The sequence below is a fragment of the Arachis hypogaea genome, chromosome 4 (assembly GCF_003086295.3).
Source record: "Arachis hypogaea cultivar Tifrunner chromosome 4, arahy.Tifrunner.gnm2.J5K5, whole genome shotgun sequence".
In the NCBI taxonomy this organism is placed as follows: Eukaryota; Viridiplantae; Streptophyta; class Magnoliopsida; order Fabales; family Fabaceae; genus Arachis; species Arachis hypogaea.
Genome location: NC_092039.1, coordinates 20,689,966 through 20,713,917, shown reverse-complemented (window position 1 = coordinate 20,713,917; position 23,952 = coordinate 20,689,966). Strand labels below are relative to the sequence as shown.

Sequence of the window (23,952 nt, the reverse complement as noted above, 5' to 3'; positions counted from 1 at the left end):
ACACTATCCCGTGAAATTGTGGATTGGGCTTTTTGTTTCAGGAAGGATTATGGTTGCAACATTGCGACGAAGGTCTTCGGTATGGTCAGATGACAACGAACCTATCGGAGTATATAAATGCCTTGCTGAAGGGAACGAGGAATTTTCCAATGGCAGTGATTGTTCGGATAACGCATGAGAGGTTGTAATAGTTGTTCGTGCGCAGAGGGCGCGAAGAACGTGCTCAGTTACAGGGTGAACACATCTACTCGCAGCGACTGTTGACAGCTATAGATAAGAACAGAGAGAGCCTGCCGATGTTGCGAGTCACCCATTGTGATCGTATGACATCCGTTTTTAGCATGGAAGAGATGGAGCCGGTGGATTGTTGGTCACATACTTTATATCGGGTTTGTTTGACTAAGCGTACATGCGATTGTATTCAATGTATATGATGGCATATGTATTCAATGTATATGAGAGGGAGTTTTTGCCGATACCAGACGAAAAGATGTGGCCTCCATGGTACGGTGCACGCCTGAAGCCCGACTCAGCTATGAGGAGGAAGGCATTGGGAAGGTCGGTATCCACACGGATCCGGAATGAGATGGATGCCATTGAGCGTGCGGAGAAGGGATGTGGGCTCTGTCGCGGAGAGGGCCACACTAGACGTGGGTGTCCCTATGCCCCCGACTTGAATCCATGACGACGCATGCAGTTTAAAATTTAGGCCTTTTTGTTCCAATATTGTCACTTTGATGTAGTGATTGTTATTAAATGTGTTTAATGTGTAATGAAACATAATTTCTGTATAACTAGTTACTTTCGATGTTACGAGCCCATTTTTTATCTGCAACATTATAATATTTTCATAAAAAAAATATACACCAACATGGGTAAACATATAGAGGACAAGTCTGGTAGTAACCTGGATCTTTTCTGACCTGAATCAGAAAACGCGCATATCTCGGATGCAGTGTATCCGAGATATGCTTATGTTCATATCACGGTTGTATCTCAGATGTAGTGGGCTAAAGTAGAAAACAACCGTATCTCGGATGCATTGTATTCGAGATACACCCCTGTTCATATCACGGGTGCACCCGAGATATGCCTCGCACACTCCATTTCATAGAACGGGGTCAATGTACTCGAGATGTGGCCATTTTTAGGAGCACCCCACTGTATTTGAGATGTGACTAACGACGTATTTTTGTAAAGGAAAAGTATAGGTAGACAATGAGAATACTAAACAATGTGAACAATAGATATGTCGGATGTTCAATTTAATAGGTATGCAGATGATTATGTTCATTATTTTTAATAGAATGGTTATTTCTTTTGATTTGATTTACTCATGCACAGTTAACAATGGTTGGATGTTCAATTCACTAAGTTTACAGATAGTTATCCTAATGTTAAGGTTTACAAGGTAATTTGAGGGGTGGAGTGATTTTTTTACTTTGTTGGATCAATTCTAAAGTCCACTGTTAATATTATTTACAAAAGTCATTGTCTACCTAGCAAAATCCTTTAATAAATTCTTCTATGTTCATTTAAATCGGTAAATATTATATTTATTTAATTTAAATAAAAAAATCCAGTTTTTATATTATTTAAAAAACGTGCATGGTGAGAATTTATTTACCATCTTCTAAGAACAAAGAAAAGTCACAGTATATCAGACTTGATCAGTTGTTATAGTCCGCCACATCAAAACGGTGGCGTTTTCACCCCCGCCCCCGGGTAACAAGGTCTTCGCGTCAATCAATTAAATCGTTAGCCGTTAGGTCGTTCTCGTTACCAAAATCATGCCACCGCCGCCACCAGCACCAGGTGATTTCATTTGTTCCATGTCTCCATAACCATTCTTCTTTCCCCCTAATAATAACCACAACAATAATCAAAATTAAGCTTAATGCAATTTCTTAATTAATTAGTTAATAATTATGTGTTTGTGTGACAGATCTTCCTGGGTTTTACTATGACCCTGAGAAGAATAGGTATTTCCCCATCAAAGGTCCCATACCAGGCTCTTCTCGTTCTTCATCTTCATCTTCAAAGCATGCTACTCACAAAGCATCCCAAACATCTTCAACTCAGGTATAAATTATAGCATTATATTTGCAACTCCTTTTGTTAGTTCAATGATTCTTCAATATTTTGGCCTATTGGGTAGTGTAATCATGGTCAAAAATCAAGACTTGATGGATTAATTTTTGGTTACCTAGGAAAAGAGTAGGAGTTGTTGCAGGAAGCTTAGAAGCAGAACCTCCAAGTTGATTCAGGCTAGGGAGATAGATGGTCATCGTGTCATTGCTTCCCACAATTACAAGTGTAACTTCACTGAGGAGTTTAGGAAAATACAAGCATCACAGCCTTCGGTATTTTGTTTTGTGATTCCAAATGTTTAAGAAAAGCAGTCTCAACAACCAAGTTTTATTTTTCTTAAAATGGATTTTTTTGGGGGTGTTTTGAATTGCAGGTATGGAAGTATAAGGGAACAGATAAGATTGGTATTAGTGCTTTGAAACAAGTGCATGTCCGTGTGCAGACATTTGAGGGTGAATGTGATAGTGATATTACATTGACAGGCAGCACCAATGGCTCATTCAGGTAACCTACATCTATATGTGTTCCATATTTGGACTTGCACTTGCTTTCTCTTACTATTGTATTGTGTATTTGTGCTTACCATGAACCGCACTTGGATATTTCACATTTTAAATAGTATTTTGTTTGTGAGATAATACAGGAACAATAGCAACAACTAAGTTTTTTACTAAGTGATTGATTATGCTAATTTACCTCAATTTTTGGATTCTTAATTCATTCTTATCAACTTCAACTTTGATGTATAATGTTGATTACTATTTTACTAGTTGTTGTTTGTGAAGTTTTGTACTTGCAGTCTTTGTGAAGTTGGAAGGGATGGGGGATATTTTGATGGTGAGGTTAAGTGGACGCCCGATTGTGTGAAGAATTATGCTAAAGGAAAAACTGATGAGAATAATGTGGTGCCTGGTCCAGTTTCAAGACCTACTGGAGGGTCCGTGGTTATGTCATCTGGTATATCTTGCATAAGATCAGGCCCGGAGTGTTCTTCTCATGCTGCAAATGGCGGTCCTATTGTTGGACATGCATTGTATCCTTTTGCTTTTTTAGTACAATTTTCTCTTCAATCTATACTTCAGTTCTCTACATGTATACACACAAAGTTAAAATATAAATTCACCTAACACTTTTAAATCGTCATGTGATTAAGTAACTTCTAATCTTTATATGAGATTTAACAATCAAGATTTTCTTCTCTCTTTTTGCACAAGTGCATAACAAAATAGTTCTCTCATTGAAATTAATCTTAAGGTGGAAGATCTTAACATGGTGAATAGGTTTACAACTTTGGGTTCAGAGACATCCGGTGGGTCAATTTATTCTCTTGGCCTTGTGGAATCATTAGATCTTGGGTCAGGTATACTGAACACATGGAGCAGACTGGATGAAGTTGCTTCTTTCAAGTGTACCATTTGGACAGCAGAATATGATTATAGTAGACATCGGGCTATAATTGGTAAGTTATACATTGTTCAGATATGGCCAAGTTACATTTTTTATGGAATCTGTATTTACAAATTTTTGGACATGCAAAATATGTAATGTCTCATGTTTGTTATTATATAGGGCATAGCGGATGAATAGTTTTAGGCCCTGACTTATGACCATATTTTTAATTAACAGTTTTATATGCATGCTGGATTAAGAAACATTTTTTCCCCAGCGAAATGCACATTCATTATAATTTGGAATTAAATACTGATGCTATTCATAGTCCAAGAATCCGTTATTCACTTTTAACTTGTACACTCCTGCAGTCCAGCTAAATTGAGTGATTTACTTAGCCCACATCAATGTGGTTGTGAACGATCTGTTTTACCTGTGCCTTCTGTTTACCTTTTGCTTCTATTTATATCAATTAAGATACGATAATGTGAAAAATGGGCCATTGGAAAGGTTTAAATACTAAATGTCTTGGTAGTTCATGAAGATGAGCAATTGTGTTTGTGATATATATATACACCCTTTTCCCACGAGAAACATCTGAGCATATAGCATATCTAATTTTCTGTGAAGTATTCATTTGTGCTGTTCTTTATCTTTTATAGGTACCAACATGGGAGCTGCATTGGTGGATTTGGCAACTGGGAGGAGATCATGGTTTTTACGATGTAAAAGTGATATCTTTGCACAGCAGATTGTTAATTCAGTAAGTTTCTGTATTTATTCATCTTTTATCTTGTATTATTATTATTCTCTCCATCTTAATGAAATTCTTTTATTAAAGAGAGATTTTTTTTAATAAACGAATCTGTTTATTGATATAGGATTAACAGCAATAGCCAGAGCTCCTCAACTCTCCATGACTTACAATAGATGCCAGGACTTCATATTAATCCCTTCCTCTCTTTATATATAGTCTACTGACTCCCCTAATTAACAAGGTCCAGATGCTTTTTCCTTTTTGAGTGAAAAATGTAGCAAGAGTTTGCTATATCCAAATTTAGGGGAGAAAAATTTGACGATTTAGTGTATTCTGTCAAAGTCAACGTTTCTGTTTCTCTTGATATTTATCCCTAATGATGTGATCTTCTCATGGATTCTTTTTGGTTAAGAACCCATGGTTTTTATTAGAGGCTTTCTATCCAGACTTCTTCTGATGTACTTGGATGTTTTTGTTTAGGCAGTGATGATATCATATAATTACCTTATGTTAGAGATTTTTTTTACCCCATTGTTTACTTCTTCTCTTAAATAAATTTTCTCTCCCCCAAATTGAAAGATATTTTGTTAGTTTGTTCTATTTTATGTTTTTAGAGTGTTTTCAAATCATGTCATATCTGTCTATCCATGATTGTGGATGTGTGAATCTTTTTTTTTTTTTTGGTTGCAAGGAAATCTGGTTTTATGTGGACTCAGAAATGGAGCAATTGTCGGTGTAGATTTCCGTGAGAAAAGAGAAAGAGTCTCGCGAACACTTATTGAACATAGGATACCTTATGCATCACCAAATAAGAAAGTTCGAAATTCTAGTAAAGAATGGTTCAAGGTGGTTTTTTTGCTTTTTTCTTTTTTAAATAAAAATATAAAAAAAATAAAGGTTTAAGGAAAGGATCAACTTTCAATAAACAATCTGAATATTTTATAGTAAGATTGGTTAGTAGATACAAAATATATAAATCAATGTGTATAAATCTGCAAAGTGCGAAGCTGGTAGGTTTGGCATAACAACGACTAGAAGATTAGGTGAAGCTGAATTATCTATATCATCATAAATAATTCGGGTTTGGAACTCCTAATAATAAGATTTTTGAGACTCTGTTTGGGAAAGAAAAAGAAAACAAATGAATGTTCAACTTTTACCAGGGTTTAGGGTTTAAAACTCCTAATACTTCATATTTCTTAATTATTTATTGTTTAAAATCATCTAGTAGTTTCGTCTGCATTTTGTGCGTTTAAGTCTGTTGAAATTTCTTATCTGATGGAACTTCTTATTTGTTGTACTACGGGGTTGTATCTGAGATCTTCTATGTGGTGATTGTAGCTCAGTGGAGATATAGACCCTTCTCTTACCATTAGAATGCCTTCATCTATATCCAGGTTAGTCAGTCTTTATCCCCTGCCAATTGCTATTCGACTTGTTTCTTAACTGGAAATTAATCTATTTCGACTAACTATTTCTTATCTTTTTTCGCGAATTCGACAATAGTTTGGTATCACTTCAGTATGATGATCAGTACTTCTTGGCAAGCTCCATGGACGGAACGGTTAGTTGATTCTTTAGGAAGACCACTAGCTAATATTTATCATTTAACTCTGCTCATCATGGTTCAGCATGCCTAGACATTTATATTAATTAAAGAAATTTGCTTGAATTTAAACTGCAGAAGTAGGTCCACTTTAGTTTATCTGTCACTTTTTGTGGTGGAACTTCTTTTATGTTACTACAACTCGCTAACTAGGAAAGAAAATGTTACGTAAATGGCCTTTGTAGCAATCATTTCAATGTGCCAACTGCATGAGAGAAATTATTTCTTATGCGATCTTTTCGTTTTGATTATAGATGAGGCTCTATGATCTTCGCCTGCTTCAGAGAGGTTCTGTTCAATCTTATGAAGGGCATGTGAATTCCCATTCGCGTATACAACTCGGTTTTGACCCAGATGAGAGATTTGTTATGTCAGGTGGATGTCATTTCAAATATGCTATCTGATTCTCATCCTTGAGTTTCGAAAAATTTTGATTTAGTTGTCTCACTCAGGTGGAGAGGATCGCAACCTACGGTCGTAGAGTATCAAAACTGGCAAACTTCTTTTTGAGGAAAAATTCTGTGATTCAGTTCTCTCCAGTGTTTGCTATCAATCATGTAAAGGTAGTGACCCCAATATGATTTTGGCCTTTCTCCATTCAATTTAATAAATTTTCCTATTTGTGAGAAAAAGAAACTACAATTTCATCTACTTAAAGAACTTTTGCTCATACATAAATTAGAAAACACAAAATTTTATCCCCGAATTTAGATGCTATTAACTTTTAACATAGAGGGGGAGCCTTGGAGCAACAGTTGAGTTGTCTCCGTATGACCTTAAAGATCACAGGTTCAAGCCGTGGAAACAGGCTAGGCTGCGTACATCACACTCTTTGGGTGCATCCCTTCTCAGAACCTGTGTTAACATGGGATGCTTGTGCATCGGGCTGCCCTTTTTTAACTTTAGTAACATAAATAAATTCAGAGTTGTGTTTTATAATTTAGGGTCAATTTATACCATGTGCGATTTTTAGAAGAAGTTGTAATTTCAATCTTCTTGCGATTTTTAGAAGAAGTTGTAAGGTACGATTTGTGGAAGGAGTGATGACGAATTTATGGATGATGGAAATCGTACCATCCGAGTTGATGGTTTTAATTTTTTTTGCGTTGTGAAATCGGAGGGTCCGACATGTTTTATTATATAATTTTTTTGAATTCAGTTAGGGAATCGCACAGTCCGATTTGGTTGGGACTTTAATAAAAGTTGGTGAAAATGCATATCAGAGCAATCACTCTCGCATCGTCTTCTTCTCCTTCTTCAACAACGGTCCTCTCGTTTTGTAGCTCATCTCTTTTGTTTCTTGTTTATCAAAGGAGTCAAAAATCTGAAACTCAAGTTTATGAGGTTGTTAATGTGATTGAGGGAAATGAGTGACAGAGTGTTATTGAAGGTGTATTATTTTGGTCAGATTTTGTTACAAACATCTGAAGGAGTAACATTTGTTTGTGAGAATCCGTTAGATCTGGTGATTCCTTTTACAATCTCATTTGAAGAGCTAAAGGGTGTGATATGTGAAAAGATTGATTCCGAGAGAGCAAGAAGGATATCATGTATTCTATACAGAAATCCTATACAAATGTTTGGTGGATTCGTCCAGTTTCAAACGAAATATGTAACGGACGAAGTGAGCATGCAAGATATGTTTTCCATGTATATTGAAAATCGGAGACAACTATCGTTCATCGAGTTGTATGTGGAGTTTGAGCAATGTGAGGCCGACCGTAATATTCTACGGGAGGATTACAATAGTGACAGTGAGGAAGAGTTCGAAAGCAACTACGAAGCTGTTGGTCCAGATGGAGATGAGGTTCCAGGTGACGGAGCTATGGCTCCGGATGTGTCTGATGTCGCAACTGCTCTGGCAAACGATGTGCCGTTTGAGGAGCCATCATTCATGCGAGTTTTGGATTTGGAAGCCATGCATGTTCCGGAGTTTCCGGATTATATAAATACTGGTACGTGATTCTCCATAATTATGAGTTAATTTAATAAATTAAGTAATTATAAATTGAAATTTTTTAGTGAATTAGTTTAATTAAAATTGGTTAAATTGGAATTTATTAAGTAAATATAAGTAAATTAGTTAAATTAAAATTTGTTAAATTGGTTAGATTTAGTTAAATTAAAATTAAGTCCATATAAATAGGAATTTATTAGTAAATTAAGTAAATGTAACTAGAAAATCAGTTTAATTAAAATTGGTAAAATTGGAAGTTATTAATTACATATAAGTAAGTTAGTTAAATTAAAATTTCTTTACGGGGTTAAATTTAGTTAAATTAAATGTAAGTTAGTATATTATTAAGTCAACATAGGTAACTTAGGTAAATTAAAATTTGTTAAATCTGATAAAGTTCTTTAAATTAAATTTAACTGAATATAAATAGGAATTGATTAGTTAATTAAGTAAATAGAAATATAACTACTAAATTAGTTTAATTAAAATTAGGATCTGTTAGTTGATTAGTTGAATACAAATATTTGTTAGTTAATTAGTTAAAAATAATTAGCTTGGATGGTTTCATTATAATTGATGTAGTCATCATTTGTTTTACCTTTTTTTTCGAATGTTTTAATATTTATGTTTCTAAAATTTGTTGTATGGCTGCCCGCAGAAATTCCTGTTGTCGCAGATGGTGAATTTGCCATTGGGATGGAATTCAGTTCGAGGGACGCTGTTATTAAGGCGATAAAAGAGTATACTATACGAAGAAGCGTAGATTATCGGGTGTATGAGTCTGAGCCATTGACATTTTATGCGAAGTGTGTTCAGTATGGGTCAGGATGTGATTGGCTTATCCGGGTTAGCATGATCAGCCGGAAGTACTGTTGGGTTGTAAGGAGGTATAATGGCAGTCACACATGTACCAGAGCAACAATTTCTCAGGATCATTCTAAGCTGGACTCAATTACAATTGTAGAAGCAATTAAGCCGTTGGTTGAGGCTGACACCGCCTTAAAGGTAAAATCGGTTATAGCAGAGGTGCAATCGAAGTTCAACTACACTGTTAGCTATCGGAAAGCGTGGTTGGCTAAGCAAAAGGCAGTGGAAAAAATATTTGGTGGCTGGGAGGCATCGTACGAAGCGTTGCCTATATGGTTTGAGGCCATGTGTCAGAAGGAGCCGTCAGCTGTGGTTCATTTTGAGACTATGCCTGCATATCAAGGTGATGACCTGGTGACTGATATTCGGGTATTGCATCGTGTCTTTTGGAGTTATTACCCTTGCATTAGAGCTTTCAGACATTGTAAGCCAGTTGTCCAGGTCGATGGGACTCACTTGTACGGAAAGTACAAGAGTTGTCTACTAGTGGCAGTGTCACAGGATGGCAACAACAATATCGTCCCAATTGCGTTTGCAATTGTGGAGGGAGAGACTTCAGATGCGTGGCACTTTTTTCTGAGTAACCTTCGTCAGCACGTTGTCACCCGGGATGGTGTGGGGCTCATATCCGACCGTCACGAATCCATAAATGCAGCTGTGGAAAGGAGTAACGGGGCTTGGTCACCTCCGAGAGCCTTTCATATGTTTTGCATCAGGCATATAGAGTCGAATTTTTTGAGGAAATTCAAGGCGCCGTACTTGCAGAAACTGGTCGTCAACATAGGTAACTATCAGAGTAGCTAATTAATTTAATATCAGAGTTCGATTCAATTCGTGTGTTGACCAACATTGTCTCAATTATGGATTTCTATCCTGCAGGATATTCGAGAACGGTGCGTGAGTACGAGGTGCGTTACCAACGTTTACGAGAACGGGGCGAGGCATACACTGACTGGTTAAACCGAATCCCCCGGGAACAGTACGTGTTGGCTTTTGATGGTGGATATAGATGGGGTCATATGACGACAAATCTAGTGGAATGCATCAACTCAGTATTGAAGGGTGCACGCAATCTCCCCGTGACTGCCCTTGTGAAGGCAACATTCTACAGACTGAACGAGTTGTTTACCCGAAAAAGAGCGGAAGCGGAAGCCCGGATTAATGCTGGCCATGTGTTTTCCGATGTCGTTACCTCCAAGTTGCATGCAAACCAGCTTGCGTCAGGAAATATTCAGGTTAGTTGCTTTGACCGGCAGAATGAGGTCTTTGAGGTGCGTGAGATGCCAAGTGGCATGGAGTTTGCAGTTGACCTACGTGGGCTTCGATGTGACTGTGGTGAGTTCTAGGTGGACCGGATCCCCTGTCGACATGTGTTTGCATGTTGTGCCAACCAGCGACTGGATTGGCAAGTGTATGTTCATGATGTGTATAAGATGGACCAAGTTCGGCGGGTGTACCGAGCAAGGTTTAGGCCACTAGGTAACCCTACTACATGGCCTGCTTACAACGGACCTCGGTTCATCCCGAATCCGTTCTTGAGACGCCTCGGGAAAGGTCGCCCAAAAATGACACGATTCTTGAACGAGATGGACACACGGATGTTACGTCGGCCTAGGCGATGTACGCTTTGTGGGGCTGAGGGGCACAGCCGTGGCAGATGCCGTCAGCAAGGTGGTGCAAATGCCAACAGAGAGCATTAGTAGATTCTTATTCTGCGTTGACATTGTTATTCTTACTTATCTATGTGGCAATATATGGTTTGTCATGAGTTGTGCATTTGAATTAAGCAAGTATGTTATATGTAACCTGTTCTGTGTTGTGTTATAAACTACGGCAACCCAGCCTTACTCTCCATCTGTAGCATTTTATAATCTGACATAAACCAAAATAGTCGACATATTTAATCCCTACAATTACTTCATAAATACATAAAAGCTCTAAACAAACAAACTACTAAAACAAAGTCCGTAGTCAAATTTATTAATACATACTTACTCTAAACAAACCATACTCCAGATCAGTATTAATACATAATTACCCTAAACCGTAAATGCTACAAGTCATGCATACATAATGGCCAACAGATGCGAATAAATATAGACATTGTAGACAATTTTTAAGGCATAAATAGAGTATTACACCACAACTACTTTCTCATTGACCACTTTACATCTTTCACTAAGTTCTTGCATTTTTTTGCGGCCTTTTTTAACACAGACGGCGTGTAGCGATTAGCGCTACGATGTGGTGGATCAATCCTCAGATTGTAACCTTTGCCTTTGTCATCCGGAGTTTGTGCCCCGCCTGTGTAGCAGAAAAATGAAATTAATAATAACAATTAAATATTATAACATAAGTGCTCAAACCAACATGGATACCACTTATGAACCCAAATTAATAATAACAATTAATTATTATAACATAAGTGCTCAAACCAACATGGATACCACTTATGAACCCAAATTAATAATAACAATTAATTATTATAACATAAGTGCTCAAACCAACATGGATACCACTAATGAACCCAAATTAATGAAAACAATTAAATAAAATAACATTAGGTACTCAAACCAACATGGATACCACTAATGAACCCAAATTAATGATAACAGTTAAATATAGTAACATTAGGTACTCAAACCAACATGGATACCACTTATGAACACAGAATGAACATAAAATCGAATATGTAAAGGAAAATACGAAGCATAATACCATCATTGCGGGATTCCTCATCCTCATCGAACTCCTCTATTTCATCCTCGTCATCATCATCCTCGTCATCCGGGTTATCCACTAGATATGCATTAGTCTCTTGCTCGAGTGGGTTATCATCTTCTTGAAGTGGTCCCATGTCAACACGGTTAGGATTTTGAGTATTAAGAACTCCGCGTCCACCTACACTTCTACTAGAATCGACAGATACGAACCCTCCGGAAGCAACCGATGAGGTATGGCACGGGAGCCTCGCATCCAATGAATATCTACCTGCCAAGAAATCAGGCTGATTGGTATATTGTGTTTGTCCAGCATCTGCACCCATGAACTCAAGCAACTGACTAAAAGAACCTCCTTCTCCTGCTTCAAACTGTGACATACCCCAATATTGTTGCGGCATTGGAACGGACGGGGAGAACTGTGACTGAGGTACATACTGGCCTGAAAACTGAGGTTGTTCTAGTGGAACTGGCTTCGAACTAGGTGGCGGCACCGGCTGTGGCTCCAGCTCCTCATTGTCATTATCCCCGTCCTGACTATCCTCATCCATACCCTCACCACCATCATCCATATCCTGATTACCCTCATCCATATCCTGATTATCGTCATCACTTTCTTGACCCACAAGATTCGACAAATTCAAGTGGTCACCATATTTTGACCGGTACCATTACATATAAGTTTCCAATGGATGCTGTGAAGGCATGGGAAGCTCAGAAAGAACGTAGTGATACCTGTTTGTCCAATGCATAACCCAAATTGAATGAGTCGGTCTTGTGGCCCAGTTAAGATTCTTAGGACCAGTCAGTACTTCTCCATGCGCCTTGTCAAGACTTTGCACCTGCTGAGGTACTTCCTGAACGAAACCGAACCGTCTCCTGTACCTGTCGGTAGCATGCCACTCGATACATTCAAATGACACCAACGGAACAGTTGCAGACCACACAACCGATTGCATATAGATCTCAGGAGGAATTATGTTCGGATCCACGCGATCCACAGCATACGCAACCCACACAAACTGGAAAAAATAGAAGATACTTATGAATACAACCCAGAACATCAATAACAATAAAAATGCCTAATTAAATTAACCCAAAATCATAAATATTTAAGTAAACCACACCTGGCCTTCCTGGAGTTCATCAAAGGCCTTCCTAAAGTGAGCTAGATTCAAATACCTATATCGTCGATCACCACGCTCCCAATTACGCCACCTAATATCACATATTCAATTAGATAAACTGAATTTAAAATGTAAAGCTACGAGTACATTGTAACGTGACATTACCTGTTGGCTAATGGAAAGCTATGGGGCTCTCTCGGGATCGGCGATAGATATGGCAGTCGGATCCACGCCCAAGCAAGCAAAAGTGTTATTGGACCATCTATTTCCTTACAATTATAACGAGAGGCCCTGCATAACCCCCTGTAGAGGTGTGCAAGGCATGCCGAACCCCAACTATAATGTCCAATACTGGCAAAGTCACGAAGCAAGGGTAGAAACTTCCAGTGCACACCTGCCCCAGATTTATCCCCAAACAAGATCGTCCCGATCAGCAACATAATATGGCACTTCACGTACCTCTGTATACTTAATTCATCATTCAACTGAATGTTTTCTTTTAGGTCCCGCAGCCAAGTCTGTTTTATACAACATCCTCTACACTTTACCTTACTCGGTGCCACTCCAAATTGATGCAAACATTCTGCCTCCAGCGCAGAGAAGCTACTCATTGTCATCCCAGTAACTGGAAGACCATCCGCCGGGAGACCAAGAATTAGAGCCACGTCTTCAAGACTTACGGCACACTCACCAATTGGAAGGTGAAACGTATGTGTTTCAGGGTGCCACCGTTCTATTAGAGCATTCACGAGTGCTTTCTGATTTTGTACGACACCAATTTGAGATGCATGATAGAAGCCAGTAACTCGTAAATGGTCTTCCACCCGATCGTTATACCGATCCGGGGGAAGTGGATGGTCACAGGTCAACATTCTTAATTTCTAAAAAAGACAAAACAAGTAATTAGTCATCAACTCACACTATTTTGTTTAAATATTAACACGTTACTTAAATAAATTTAACAATAAATAAATTAACATCTCTTATAATGATAATTACAATTATTTAAGGTAACACGTTTTCGAAAATTATGCTGTTCTTATTTAACACTTTATTATTTTATTGTAGCCACAATAATATTTACTAATACAGTAACAATTATAAATAATTAAGAATTTATAAATTTATTCCAAAAAAAATTAACATACTGTATCCAAAATTTATTAACAATTCGGCACTCTTTGTTCATTTTCAAAATTTATTTTCTACCTATTTTAATAATATTTCACTTCTTCCGAAATTCTAAAAATTATAAAAACAAAATCCTGAAAATTATACAAAAAAATTTAAACAAATAAAAAAAAATTCTCCGTTTTTTTTTTAATCACCGCAACAATAACAACAAGAATTTACATACATAAAAACCATTAACACCCTAACAATAACAAATTTCATACAGAAATAGTCAAAAAATTAAAAAATAAATTTAAATTATTCCTAACTATTCCATATATATTTCTAAGTTCAGATCCTAACAATAATAATAACTACTAAAAATTTTAACAACAATAATTATAATTATAAAAATTCAAAAAAATGATAACAAACTTACATATTCAGGCACATTGAGATAGTGTATAATATGCAACTCAGGACGATCAACATCTTTCATTTTATTTTTTTTCGACATTTTTCTTTCTCCCAGCATGCAAAGCACCGGCAGCAGAGGTTTGAAGAAGAGCAATGGAGTTTTGGAAATGGAAAGTGAGGGCTGAAAGGAGAAACTCAGATAGTGAGAGATTAATTCTCATCCACCAACCTTGTATGTGGGGCACCGTCTGGGGAGCAACGTCTGAGTGCCGCGTGTCCAACATGCAGCAACTCGGACCCTCCGCTTTCACACACACAACTCGTACCCTCCGAGTTGATGCTCACACACAACTCGTACCCTCCGAGTTGATGCTAGAGTCTCGCACGGTCCGATTTCCTACCCTTCCTGACACCACATTCATGTTCAACACCCTCCCTTCCCATAATCCTGTTCAACACATTTCATACTTCAACACATTTCATACTTCCAATGGTTGTTCATGGAGTTTTCGTGTAGCATTACGACAGAATTTGAATTACTAGTATATTTTATGTTATATTATAGATGCATTAGACTCTATACGTTAGTTTTTTGTTTAGTATGTTGTTGATAATGGAACAAAATTCATAGGGAGGTACATCGGTTCGGTGGATCACATACCTGTCTGGCACCAATCATGTCTTAGGAACATGCGCAACTGGATAGTGAATTGATTTGCAAGGTCGTGTTACCTATGATAAAGACTAATCCGTCGGTGTCTATCATAGTGTTGCAATGTGCTGTCCATCAGGGTTATCATTTTAAGCCCTCGTATCGGAAGGTGTGGATGGCAAAGCAAAAGGCGATTGCCAAGATCTATGGCGACTAGGAAGAGTCATATAATAGGATTCTGGCGCTCTTACAAGCTTTGCAGGAGTGCCTCCCAGGTACGATCCACGAATGCATTGTTGTCCCTTATTACAATGAAAATATGGTTGACGGAGAGTGGAGTCAGTTTAATAAGGTTTTCTGGGCATTTCCCCCATTAGCATATCATGTTTATTGCATCCGGCACATGGCTTCAAACTTCAATTCCAGGTTCAAATCAGCCGAGGGTCAGAGGTACCTTATAAATGCTATTTATAGTGCAAGTAAGGAGGGATGCGACTGGTACTTGTATACTTTCGGTACACTATCCCGTGAAATTATGGATTGGGCTTTTTGTTTCAGGAAGGATTATGGTTGCAACATTGCGACGAAGGTCTTCGGTATGGTCAGATGACAACGAACCTATCGGAGTGTATAAATGCCTTGCTGAAGGGAACGAGGAATTTTCCAATGGCAGTGATTGTTCGGATAACGTATGAGAGGTTGTAATAGTTGTTCGTGCGCAGAGGGCGCGAAGAACGTGCTCAGTTACAGGGTGAACAAATCTACTCGCAGCGACTGTTGACAGCTATAGATAAGAACAGAGAGAGCCTGCCGATGTTGCGAGTCACCCATTGTGATCGTATGGCATCCGTTTTTAGCGTGGAAAAGATGGAGCCGGTGGATTGTTGGTCACATACTTTATATCGGGTTTGTTTGACTAAGCGTACATGCGATTGTGGTCTGTTCCAGTCATTGCATTACCCATGTCGACATGCCCTGGTGGCATGTGCAGCTATGAATATTGAGTGGGATCATTTCGTGGACCCCGTGTACACGATGGCCTCTGTATTCAAGGTATATGAGAGGGAGTTTTCGCCGATACCAGACGAAAAGATGTGGCCTCCATGGTACGGTGCATGCCTGAAGCCCGACTCAGCTATGAGGAGGAAGGCATTGGGAAGGTCGGTATCCACACGGATCCGGAATGAGATGGATGCCATTGAGCGTGCGGAGAAGGGATGTGGGCTCTGTCGCGGAGAGGGCCACACTAGACGTGGGTGTCCCTATGCCCCCGATTTGAATCCATGACGACGCATGCAGTTTAAGATTTAGGCCTTTTTGTTCCAATGTTGTCACTTTGATGTAGTGATTGTTATTAAATGTGTTTAATGTGTAATGAAACATAATTTCTGTATAACTAGTTACTTTCGATGTTACGGGCCCATTTTTTATCTGCAACATTATAATATTTTCATAAAAAAAATATACACCAACATGGGTAAACATATAGAGGACAAGTCTGGTAGTAACCTGGATCTTTTCTGACCTGAATCAGAAAACGCGCATATCTCGGATGCAGTGTATCCGAGATATGCTTATGTTCATATCACGGTTGTATCTCAGATGTAGTGGGCTAAAGTAGAAAACAACCGTATCTCGGATGCATTGTATTCGAGATACACCCCTGTTCATATCACGGGTGCACCCGAGATATGCCTCGCACACTCCATTTCATAGAACGGGGTCAATGTACTCGAGATGTGGCCATTTTTAGGAGCACCCCACTGTATTTGAGATGTGACTAACGACGTATTTTTGTAAAGGAAAAGTATAGGTAGACAATGAGAATACTAAACAATGTGAACAATAGATATGTCGGATGTTCAATTTAATAGGTATGCAGATGATTATGTTCATTATTTTTAATAGAATGATTATTTCTTTTGATTTGATTTACTCATGCACAGTTAACAATGGCTGGATGTTCAATTCACTAAGTTTACAGATAGTTATCCTAATGTTAAGGTTTACGAGGTAATTTGAGGGGTGGAGTGATTTTTTTACTTTGTTGGATCAATTCTAAAGTCCACTGTTAATATTATTTACAAAAGTCATTGTTTACCTAGCAAAATCCTTTAATAAATTCTTCTATGTTCATTTAAATCGGTAAATATTATATTTATTTAATTTAAATAAAAAATCCAGTTTTTATATTATTTAAAAAACGTGCATGGTGAGAATTTATTTACCATCTTCTAAGCAATGTTGTCAGAACCGGACCGACCCGGCCGGTCGGACCGGAAAACCGGGGAACCGGTGCCTTAACCGGTCTGGGTCAGGCATCGAACCGGACAAGGAATTGAACCGGCAAAACCCGAATTGAACCGGCCGGGTTTGACTAAAACCGGTGAACCGGCGGGTTTCGTTTAACCCGGACCGGTTCGAAATTTAATTTTTTTTTTTCTAGAGGAAAACGACGTCGTTTATTTAAAAAAAAAAAAGAAACAAAAGAGCTGCTGCGCCTGCGTTTCATACTTTCATTTTGGTTAACCCTAGCCTAGCCTCCATCCCAGTTCTGAGTTCCCAGATCCCCTTCCCTCCCCTGTTTCCCACCATCACCATCACCATGGCACCATCCACCATGAGTCCATGACTCCCTAGTCCCTCCCCTGCTACTCGCCTACTCTGCTGCACCTCCACGCTTTCAGCCACCTCGTCGCGCCGTTCAGCTTCCTTCAACGACGCGGCACTCACCTCACCACCACATCCCGAGCAGTGCGCCACCCACCAGGTCTCCGTCCAGGTTTCCCTCTCCTCTGCTCGACGCTGGTCGCTCTATCCCTCCAGGTCTCCCTCTTCTCTGCTCGAAGCTCCTCGCGCCATCTCCAGGTCTCCCTCTTCTCTGCTCGACGGTCGTCGCTCCATCCCTCCAGGTCCAGGGTACAGGCGTCCAGCCGTGCAGCCGTGGAGGTAAGTACTTCAGTTTATTAATTATCCAGATTCCAGAGCAGTGTTAACTGATTATTGTAGATTGATTAGTTATGGTATTCAGATTTCAGGCAGATGACTTGAGACTTGAGAGCATGTTTGATTGGTTACATATGTTTGATTTTCAAGATAATTTTTTGATAGTTTGATTTCTGTTTTGGTAGTTTGATTTCTGTTTGATAGTTTACATATGTTTTTTAACTGTTAATTTTTTAGTTTTTAGCTATTTTATACATTTTACTTATGTGGGACCGGGTCAACCGGTTCAACCAGTGACCCACCGATTGAACCAGTGACCCAGTGACCCAGTAGCCTGACCGGTTCGATCACCGGTTCGGTTCTGACAACATTGCTTCTAAGAACAAAGAAAAGTCACAGTATATCAGACTTGATCAGTTGTTATAGTCCGCCACATCAAAACGGTGGCATTTTCACCCCCGCCCCCGGGTAACAAGGTCTTCGCGTCAATCAATTAAATCGTTAGCCGTTAGGTCGTTCTCGTTACCAAAATCATGCCACCGCCGCCACCAGCACCAGGTGATTTCATTTGTTCCATGTCTCCATAACCATTCTTTTTTCCCCCTAATAATAACCACAACAATAATCAAAATTAAGCTTAATGCAATTTCTTAATTAATTAGTTAATAATTATGTGTTTGTGTGACAGATCTTCCTGGGTTTTACTATGACCCTGAGAAGAATAGGTATTTCCCCATCAAAGGTCCCATACCAGGCTCTTCTCGTTCTTCATCTTCATCTTCAAAGCATGCTACTCACAAAGCATCCCAAACATCTTCAACTCAGGTATAAATTATAGCATTATATTTGCAACTCCTTTTGTTAGTTCAATGATTCTTCAATATTTTGGCCTATTGGGTAGTGTAATCATGGTCAAAAATCAAGACTTGATGGATTAATTTTTGGTTACCTAGGAAAAGAGTAGGAGTTGTTGCAGGAAGCTTAGAAGCAGAACCTCCAAGTTGATTCAGGCTAGGGAGATAGATGGTCATCGTGTCATTGCTTCCCACAATTACAAGTGTAACTTCACTGAGGAGTTTAGGAAAATACAAGCATCACAGCCTTCGGTATTTTGTTCTGTGATTCCAAATGTTTAAGAAAAGCAGTCTCAACAACCAAGTTTTATTTTTCTTAAAATGAATTTTTTTGGGGGTGTTTTGAATTGCAGGTATGGAAGTATAAGGGAACAGATAAGATTGGTATTAGTGCTTTGAAACAGGTGCATGTCCGTGTGCAGACATTTGAGGGTGAATGTGATAGTGATGTTATATTGACAGGCAGCACCAATGGCTCATTCAGGTAACCTACATCTATATGTGTTCCATATTTGGACTTGCACTTGCTTTCTCTTACTATTGTATTGTGTATTTGTGCTTACCATGAACCGCACTTGGATATTTCACATTTTAAATAGTATTTTGTTTGTGAGATAATACAGGAACAATAGCAACAACTAAGTTTTTTACTAAGTGATTGATTATGCTAATTTACCTCAATTTTTGGATTCTTAATTCATTCTTATCAACTTCAACTTTGATGTATAATGTTGATTACTATTTTACTAGTTGTTGTTTGTGAAGTTTTGTACTTGCAGTCTTTGTGAAGTTGGAAGGGATGGGGGATATTTTGATGGTGAGGTTAAGTGGACGCCCGATTGTGTGAAGAATTATGCTAAAGGGAAAACTGATGAGAATAATGTGGTGCCTGGTCCAGTTTCAAGACCTACTGGAGGGTCCGTGGTTATGTCATCTGGTATATCTTGCATAAGATCAGGCCCGGAGTGTTCTTCTCATGCTGCAAATGGCGGTCCTATTGTTGGACATGCATTGTATCCTTTTGCTTTTTTAGTACAATTTTCTCTTCAATCTATACTTCAGTTCTCTACATGTATACACACAAAGTTAAAATATAAATTCACCTAACACTTTTAAATCGTCATGTGATTAAGTAACTTCTAATCTTTATATGAGATTTAACAATCAAGATTTTCTTCTCTCTTTTTGCACAAGTGCATAACAAAATAGTTCTCTCATTGAAATTAATCTTAAGGTGGAAGATCTTAACATGGTGAATAGGTTTACAACTTTGGGTTCAGAGACATCCGGTGGGTCAATTTATTCTCTTGGCCTTGTGGAATCATTAGATCTTGGGTCAGGTATACTGAACACATGGAGCAGACTGGATGAAGTTGCTTCTTTCAAGTGTACCATTTGGACAGCAGAATATGATTATAGTAGACATCGGGCTATAATTGGTAAGTTATACATTGTTCAGATATGGCCAAGTTACATTTTTTATGGAATCTGTATTTACAACTTTTTGGACATGCAAAATATGTAATGTCTCATGTTTGTTATTATATAGGGCATAGCGGATGAATAGTTTTAGGCCCTGACTTATGACCATATTTTTAATTAACAGTTTTATATGCATGCTGGATTGAGAAACATTTTTTCCCCAGCGAAATGCACATTCATTATAATTTGGAATTAAATACTGATGCTATTCATAGTCCAAGAATCCGTTATTCACTTTTAACTTGTACACTCCTGCAGTCCAGCTAAATTGAATGATTTACTTAGCCCACATCAATGTGGTTGTGAACGATCTGTTTTACCTGTGCCTTCTGTTTACCTTTTGCTTCCATTTATATCAATTAAGATACGATAATGTGAAAAATGGGCCATAGGAAAGGTTTAAATACTAAATGTCTTGGTAGTTCATGAAGATGAGCAATTGTGTTTGTGATATATATATATACACCCTTTTCCCACGAGAAACATCTGAGCATATAGTATATCTAATTTTCTGTGAAGTATTCATTTGTGCTGTTCTTTATCTTTTATAGGTACCAACATGGGAGCTGCATTGGTGGATTTGGCAACTGGGAGGAGATCATGGTTTTTACGATGTAAAAGTGATATCTTTGCACAGCAGATTGTGAATTCAGTAAGTTTCTGTATTTATTCATCTTTTATCTTGTATTATTATTATTCTCTCCATCTTAATGAAATTCTTTTATTAAAGAGAGATTTTTTTTAATAAACGAATCTGTTTATTGATATAGGATTAACAGCAATAGCCAGAGCTCCTCAACTCTCCATGACTTACAATAGATGCCAGGACTTCATATTAATCCCTTCCTCTCTTTATATATAGTCTACTGACTCCCCTAATTAACAAGGTCCAGATGCTTTTTCCTTTTTGAGTGAAAAATGTAGCAAGAGTTTGCTATATCCAAATTTAGGGGAAAAAAAATTGACGATTTAGTGTATTCTGTCAAAGTCAACGTTTCTGTTTCTCTTGATATTTATCCCTAATGATGTGATCTTCTCATGGATTCTTTTTGGTTAAGAACCCATGGTTTTTATTAGAGGCTTTCTATCCAGACTTCTTCTGATGTACTTGGATGTTTTTGTTTAGGCAGTGATGATATCATATAATTACCTTATGTTAGAGATTTTTTTTACCCCATTGTTTACTTCTTCTCTTAAATAAATTTTCTCTCCCCCAAATTGAAAGATATTTTGTTAGTTTGTTCTATTTTATGTTTTTAGAGTGTTTTCAAATCATGTCATATCTGTCTATCCATGATTGTGGATGTGTGAATCTTTTTTTTTTTTTTTTGGTTGCAGGGAAATCTGGTTTTATGTGGACTCAGAAATGGAGCAATTGTCGGTGTAGATTTCCGTGAGAAAAGAGAAAGAGTCTCGCGAACACTTATTGAACATAGGATACCTTATGCATCACCAAATAAGAAAGTTCGAAATTCTAGTAAAGAATGGTTCAAGGTGGTTTTTTTGCTTTTTTCTTTTTTAAATAAAAATATAAAAAAAAAATAAAGGTTTAAGGAAAGGATCAACTTTCAATAAACAATCTGAATATTTTATAGTAAGATTGGTTAGTAGATACAAAATATATAAATCAATGTGTATAAATCTGCAAAGTGCGAAGCTGGTAGGTTTGGCATAACAACGACTAGAAGATTAGGTGAAGCTGAATTATCTATATCATCATAAATAATTCGGGTTTGGAACTCCTAATAATAAGATTTTTGAGACTCTGTTTGGGAAAGAAAAAGAAAACAAATGAATGTTCAACTTTTACCAGGGTTTAGGGTTTAAAACTCCTAATAATTCATATTTCTTAATTATTTATTGTTTAAAATCATCTAGTAGTTTCGTCTGCATTTTGTGCGTTTAAGTCTGTTGAAATTTCTTATCTGATGGAACTTCTTATTTGTTGTACTACGGGGTTGTATCTGAGACCTTCTATGTGGTGATTGTAGCTCAGTGGAGATATAGACCCTTCTCTTACCATTAGAATGCCTTCATCTATATCCAGGTTAGTCAGTCTTTATCCCCTGCCAATTGCTATTCGACTTGTTTCTTAACTGGAAATTAATCTATTTCGACCAACTATTTCTTATCTTTTTTCGCGGATTCGACAATAGTTTGGTATCACTTCAGTATGATGATCAGTACTTCTTGGCAAGCTCCATGGACGGAACGGTTAGTTGATTCTTTAGGAAGACCACTAGCTAATATTTATCATTTAACTCTGCTCATCATGGTTCAGAATGCCTAGACATTTATATTAATTAAAGAAATTTGCTTGAATTTAAACTGCAGAAGTAGGTCCACTTTAGTTTATCTGTCACTTTTTGTGGTGGAACTTCTTTTATGTTACTACAACTCGCTAACTAGGAAAGAAAATGTTACGTAAATGGCCTTTGTAGCAATCATTTCAATGTGCCAACTGCATGAGAGAAATTATTTCTTATGCGATCTTTTCGTTTTGATTATAGATGAGGCTCTATGATCTTCGCCTGCTTCAGAGAGGTTCTGTTCAATCTTATGAAGGGCATGTGAATTCCCATTCGCGTATACAACTCGGTGTTGACCCAGATGAGAGATTTGTTATGTCAGGTGGATGTCATTTCAAATATGCTATCTGATTCTCATCCTTGAGTTTCGAAAAATTCTGATTTAGTTGTCTCACTCAGGTGGAGAGGATCGCAACCTACGGTCGTGGAGTATCAAAACTGGCAAACTTCTTTTTGAGGAAAAATTCTGTGATTCAGTTCTCTCCAGTGTTTGCTATCAATCATGTAAAGGTAGTGACCCCAATATGATTTTGGCCTTTCTCCATTCAATTTAATAAATTTTCCTATTTGTGAGAAAAAGAAACTACAATTTCATCTACTTAAAGAACTTTTGCTCATACATAAATTAGAAAACACAAAATTTTATCCCCGAATTTAGATGCTATTAACTTTTAACATAGAGGGGGAGCCTTGGAGCAACAGTTGAGTTGTCTCCGTATGACCTTAAAGATCACAGGTTCAAGCCGTGGAAACAGGCTAGGCTGCGTACATCACACTCTTTGGGTGCATCCCTTCTCAGAACCTGTGTTAACATGGGATGCTTGTGCATCGGGCTGCCCTTTTTTAACTTTAGTAACATAAATAAATTCAGAGTTGTGTTTTATAATTTAGGGTCAATTTATACCATGTGCGATTTTTAGAAGAAGTTGTAATTTCAATCTTCTTGCGACTCGGAACTTTTGAGAGCATAGTTTTAGAGGTTGCTAATCTTGAACTATATTATTTGAGTGTATAGGGTTTAAAGATGAGGATGAAAAGAACCAACACAAGCATGAATCTTGTATGAGTGCATGGCTTGGATCACATGATGAAGGACTATTTTATATGCGCTGGTTATGTGTGTGAAGCTCCTACACTGCTACTAGTATTATGCTATAAATATATACACACCAAATTTTGATATGATAGTTTATGTAATATGCTTAAATGAAAGCCCTATGCAAATGTAAATTAGGTCCTTCTGATTTCTGAACTACCAGGGTTGTAGATAACTAGATATATCTTGGGATAGGCTTTTATTTTAAGATTTGATTTCTTGATTTATTTGGATTGCGATTTCAGTGTTTGGTCAATGGTATCAAGAAAGTAGATGTTTAGTTATTATTGAATTTATGATTTTTATTGTGGATGAATTTTGCTATATTTATTTGGCATTTAAGATTTTATTTTCTCATTTTATTAACATTTTTGCTTTAGAAAAACTTGATAATATTAGGTGAATTTAGTTGTGTATTTTAATTTGACCTTGTGAGAATTGTCCTATGGCAATTATTCACATGAGCAAATAAACATAAAATGTAGAATTAATTGAAATTTTTATTATAAACTAATTAAACATAAACTATAATTAACATTATTAATGAGAAATAAAAACATTATTGTTTG

The 23,952-nt window shown here is 37.5% G+C and overlaps 5 protein-coding genes across 7 annotated transcripts; 4 read left to right on the top strand and 1 right to left on the bottom strand.

The window, feature by feature from the left end:
* The first annotated feature begins 1,647 nt into the window (after positions 1-1,647).
* LOC112794738 (uncharacterized) lies at positions 1,648-4,367 on the top strand. The gene is made up of 8 exons (XM_025836721.2): positions 1,648-1,815; positions 1,946-2,082; positions 2,211-2,363; positions 2,465-2,595; positions 2,891-3,124; positions 3,372-3,550; positions 4,143-4,243; positions 4,362-4,367. Exons 1-8 carry the CDS (start codon positions 1,791-1,793, stop codon positions 4,365-4,367), a joined length of 966 nt encoding a protein of 321 aa, XP_025692506.1. The 5' UTR covers positions 1,648-1,790.
* Positions 4,368-4,879: 512 nt separating this feature from the next.
* LOC112796476 (uncharacterized) lies at positions 4,880-6,811 on the top strand. Of its 2 annotated transcripts, none has more exons than XM_025838941.3 (5): positions 4,880-5,083; positions 5,579-5,634; positions 5,744-5,801; positions 6,098-6,218; positions 6,296-6,795. In XM_025838941.3, the coding sequence occupies exons 1-5, from the start codon at positions 4,895-4,897 to the stop codon at positions 6,322-6,324; spliced, it is 453 nt and encodes a 150-aa protein (XP_025694726.2). In that variant the 5' UTR covers positions 4,880-4,894; the 3' UTR covers positions 6,325-6,795. The 2 variants fall into 2 exon arrangements, with proteins under 2 accessions (XP_025694726.2, XP_072091429.1); XM_072235328.1 differs by having other exon boundaries at positions 4,905-5,083; positions 5,584-5,634; positions 6,296-6,811.
* A 398-nt stretch (positions 6,812-7,209) lies between these two features.
* LOC112794737 (uncharacterized) lies at positions 7,210-10,367 on the top strand. Its single transcript, XM_025836720.1, has 4 exons — positions 7,210-7,657; positions 8,459-9,451; positions 9,547-9,902; positions 10,014-10,367. Exons 1-4 carry the CDS (start codon positions 7,210-7,212, stop codon positions 10,365-10,367), a joined length of 2,151 nt encoding a protein of 716 aa, XP_025692505.1.
* A 1,691-nt stretch (positions 10,368-12,058) lies between these two features.
* Positions 12,059-14,126, bottom strand: LOC112794736 (serine/threonine-protein phosphatase 7 long form homolog). Its single transcript, XM_025836719.1, has 6 exons — positions 14,067-14,126; positions 13,872-13,889; positions 13,063-13,395; positions 12,680-12,975; positions 12,515-12,605; positions 12,059-12,409 (listed from the first exon to the last, which is right to left on the bottom strand). Exons 1-6 carry the CDS (start codon positions 14,124-14,126, stop codon positions 12,059-12,061), a joined length of 1,149 nt encoding a protein of 382 aa, XP_025692504.1.
* A 3,064-nt stretch (positions 14,127-17,190) lies between these two features.
* LOC112796475 (uncharacterized) lies at positions 17,191-23,699 on the top strand. Of its 2 annotated transcripts, XM_072235327.1 has the most exons (14): positions 17,191-17,645; positions 17,728-18,200; positions 18,331-18,467; positions 18,596-18,748; positions 18,850-18,980; positions 19,276-19,509; positions 19,757-19,935; positions 20,530-20,630; positions 21,317-21,472; positions 21,970-22,025; positions 22,135-22,192; positions 22,489-22,609; positions 22,687-22,797; positions 23,303-23,699. In XM_072235327.1, the coding sequence occupies exons 2-14, from the start codon at positions 18,176-18,178 to the stop codon at positions 23,410-23,412; spliced, it is 1,572 nt and encodes a 523-aa protein (XP_072091428.1). In that variant the 5' UTR covers positions 17,191-17,645; positions 17,728-18,175; the 3' UTR covers positions 23,413-23,699. The 2 variants fall into 2 exon arrangements, with proteins under 2 accessions (XP_072091428.1, XP_072091427.1); XM_072235326.1 differs by having other exon boundaries at positions 17,191-18,200.
* The last annotated feature ends 253 nt before the right edge of the window (positions 23,700-23,952 follow it).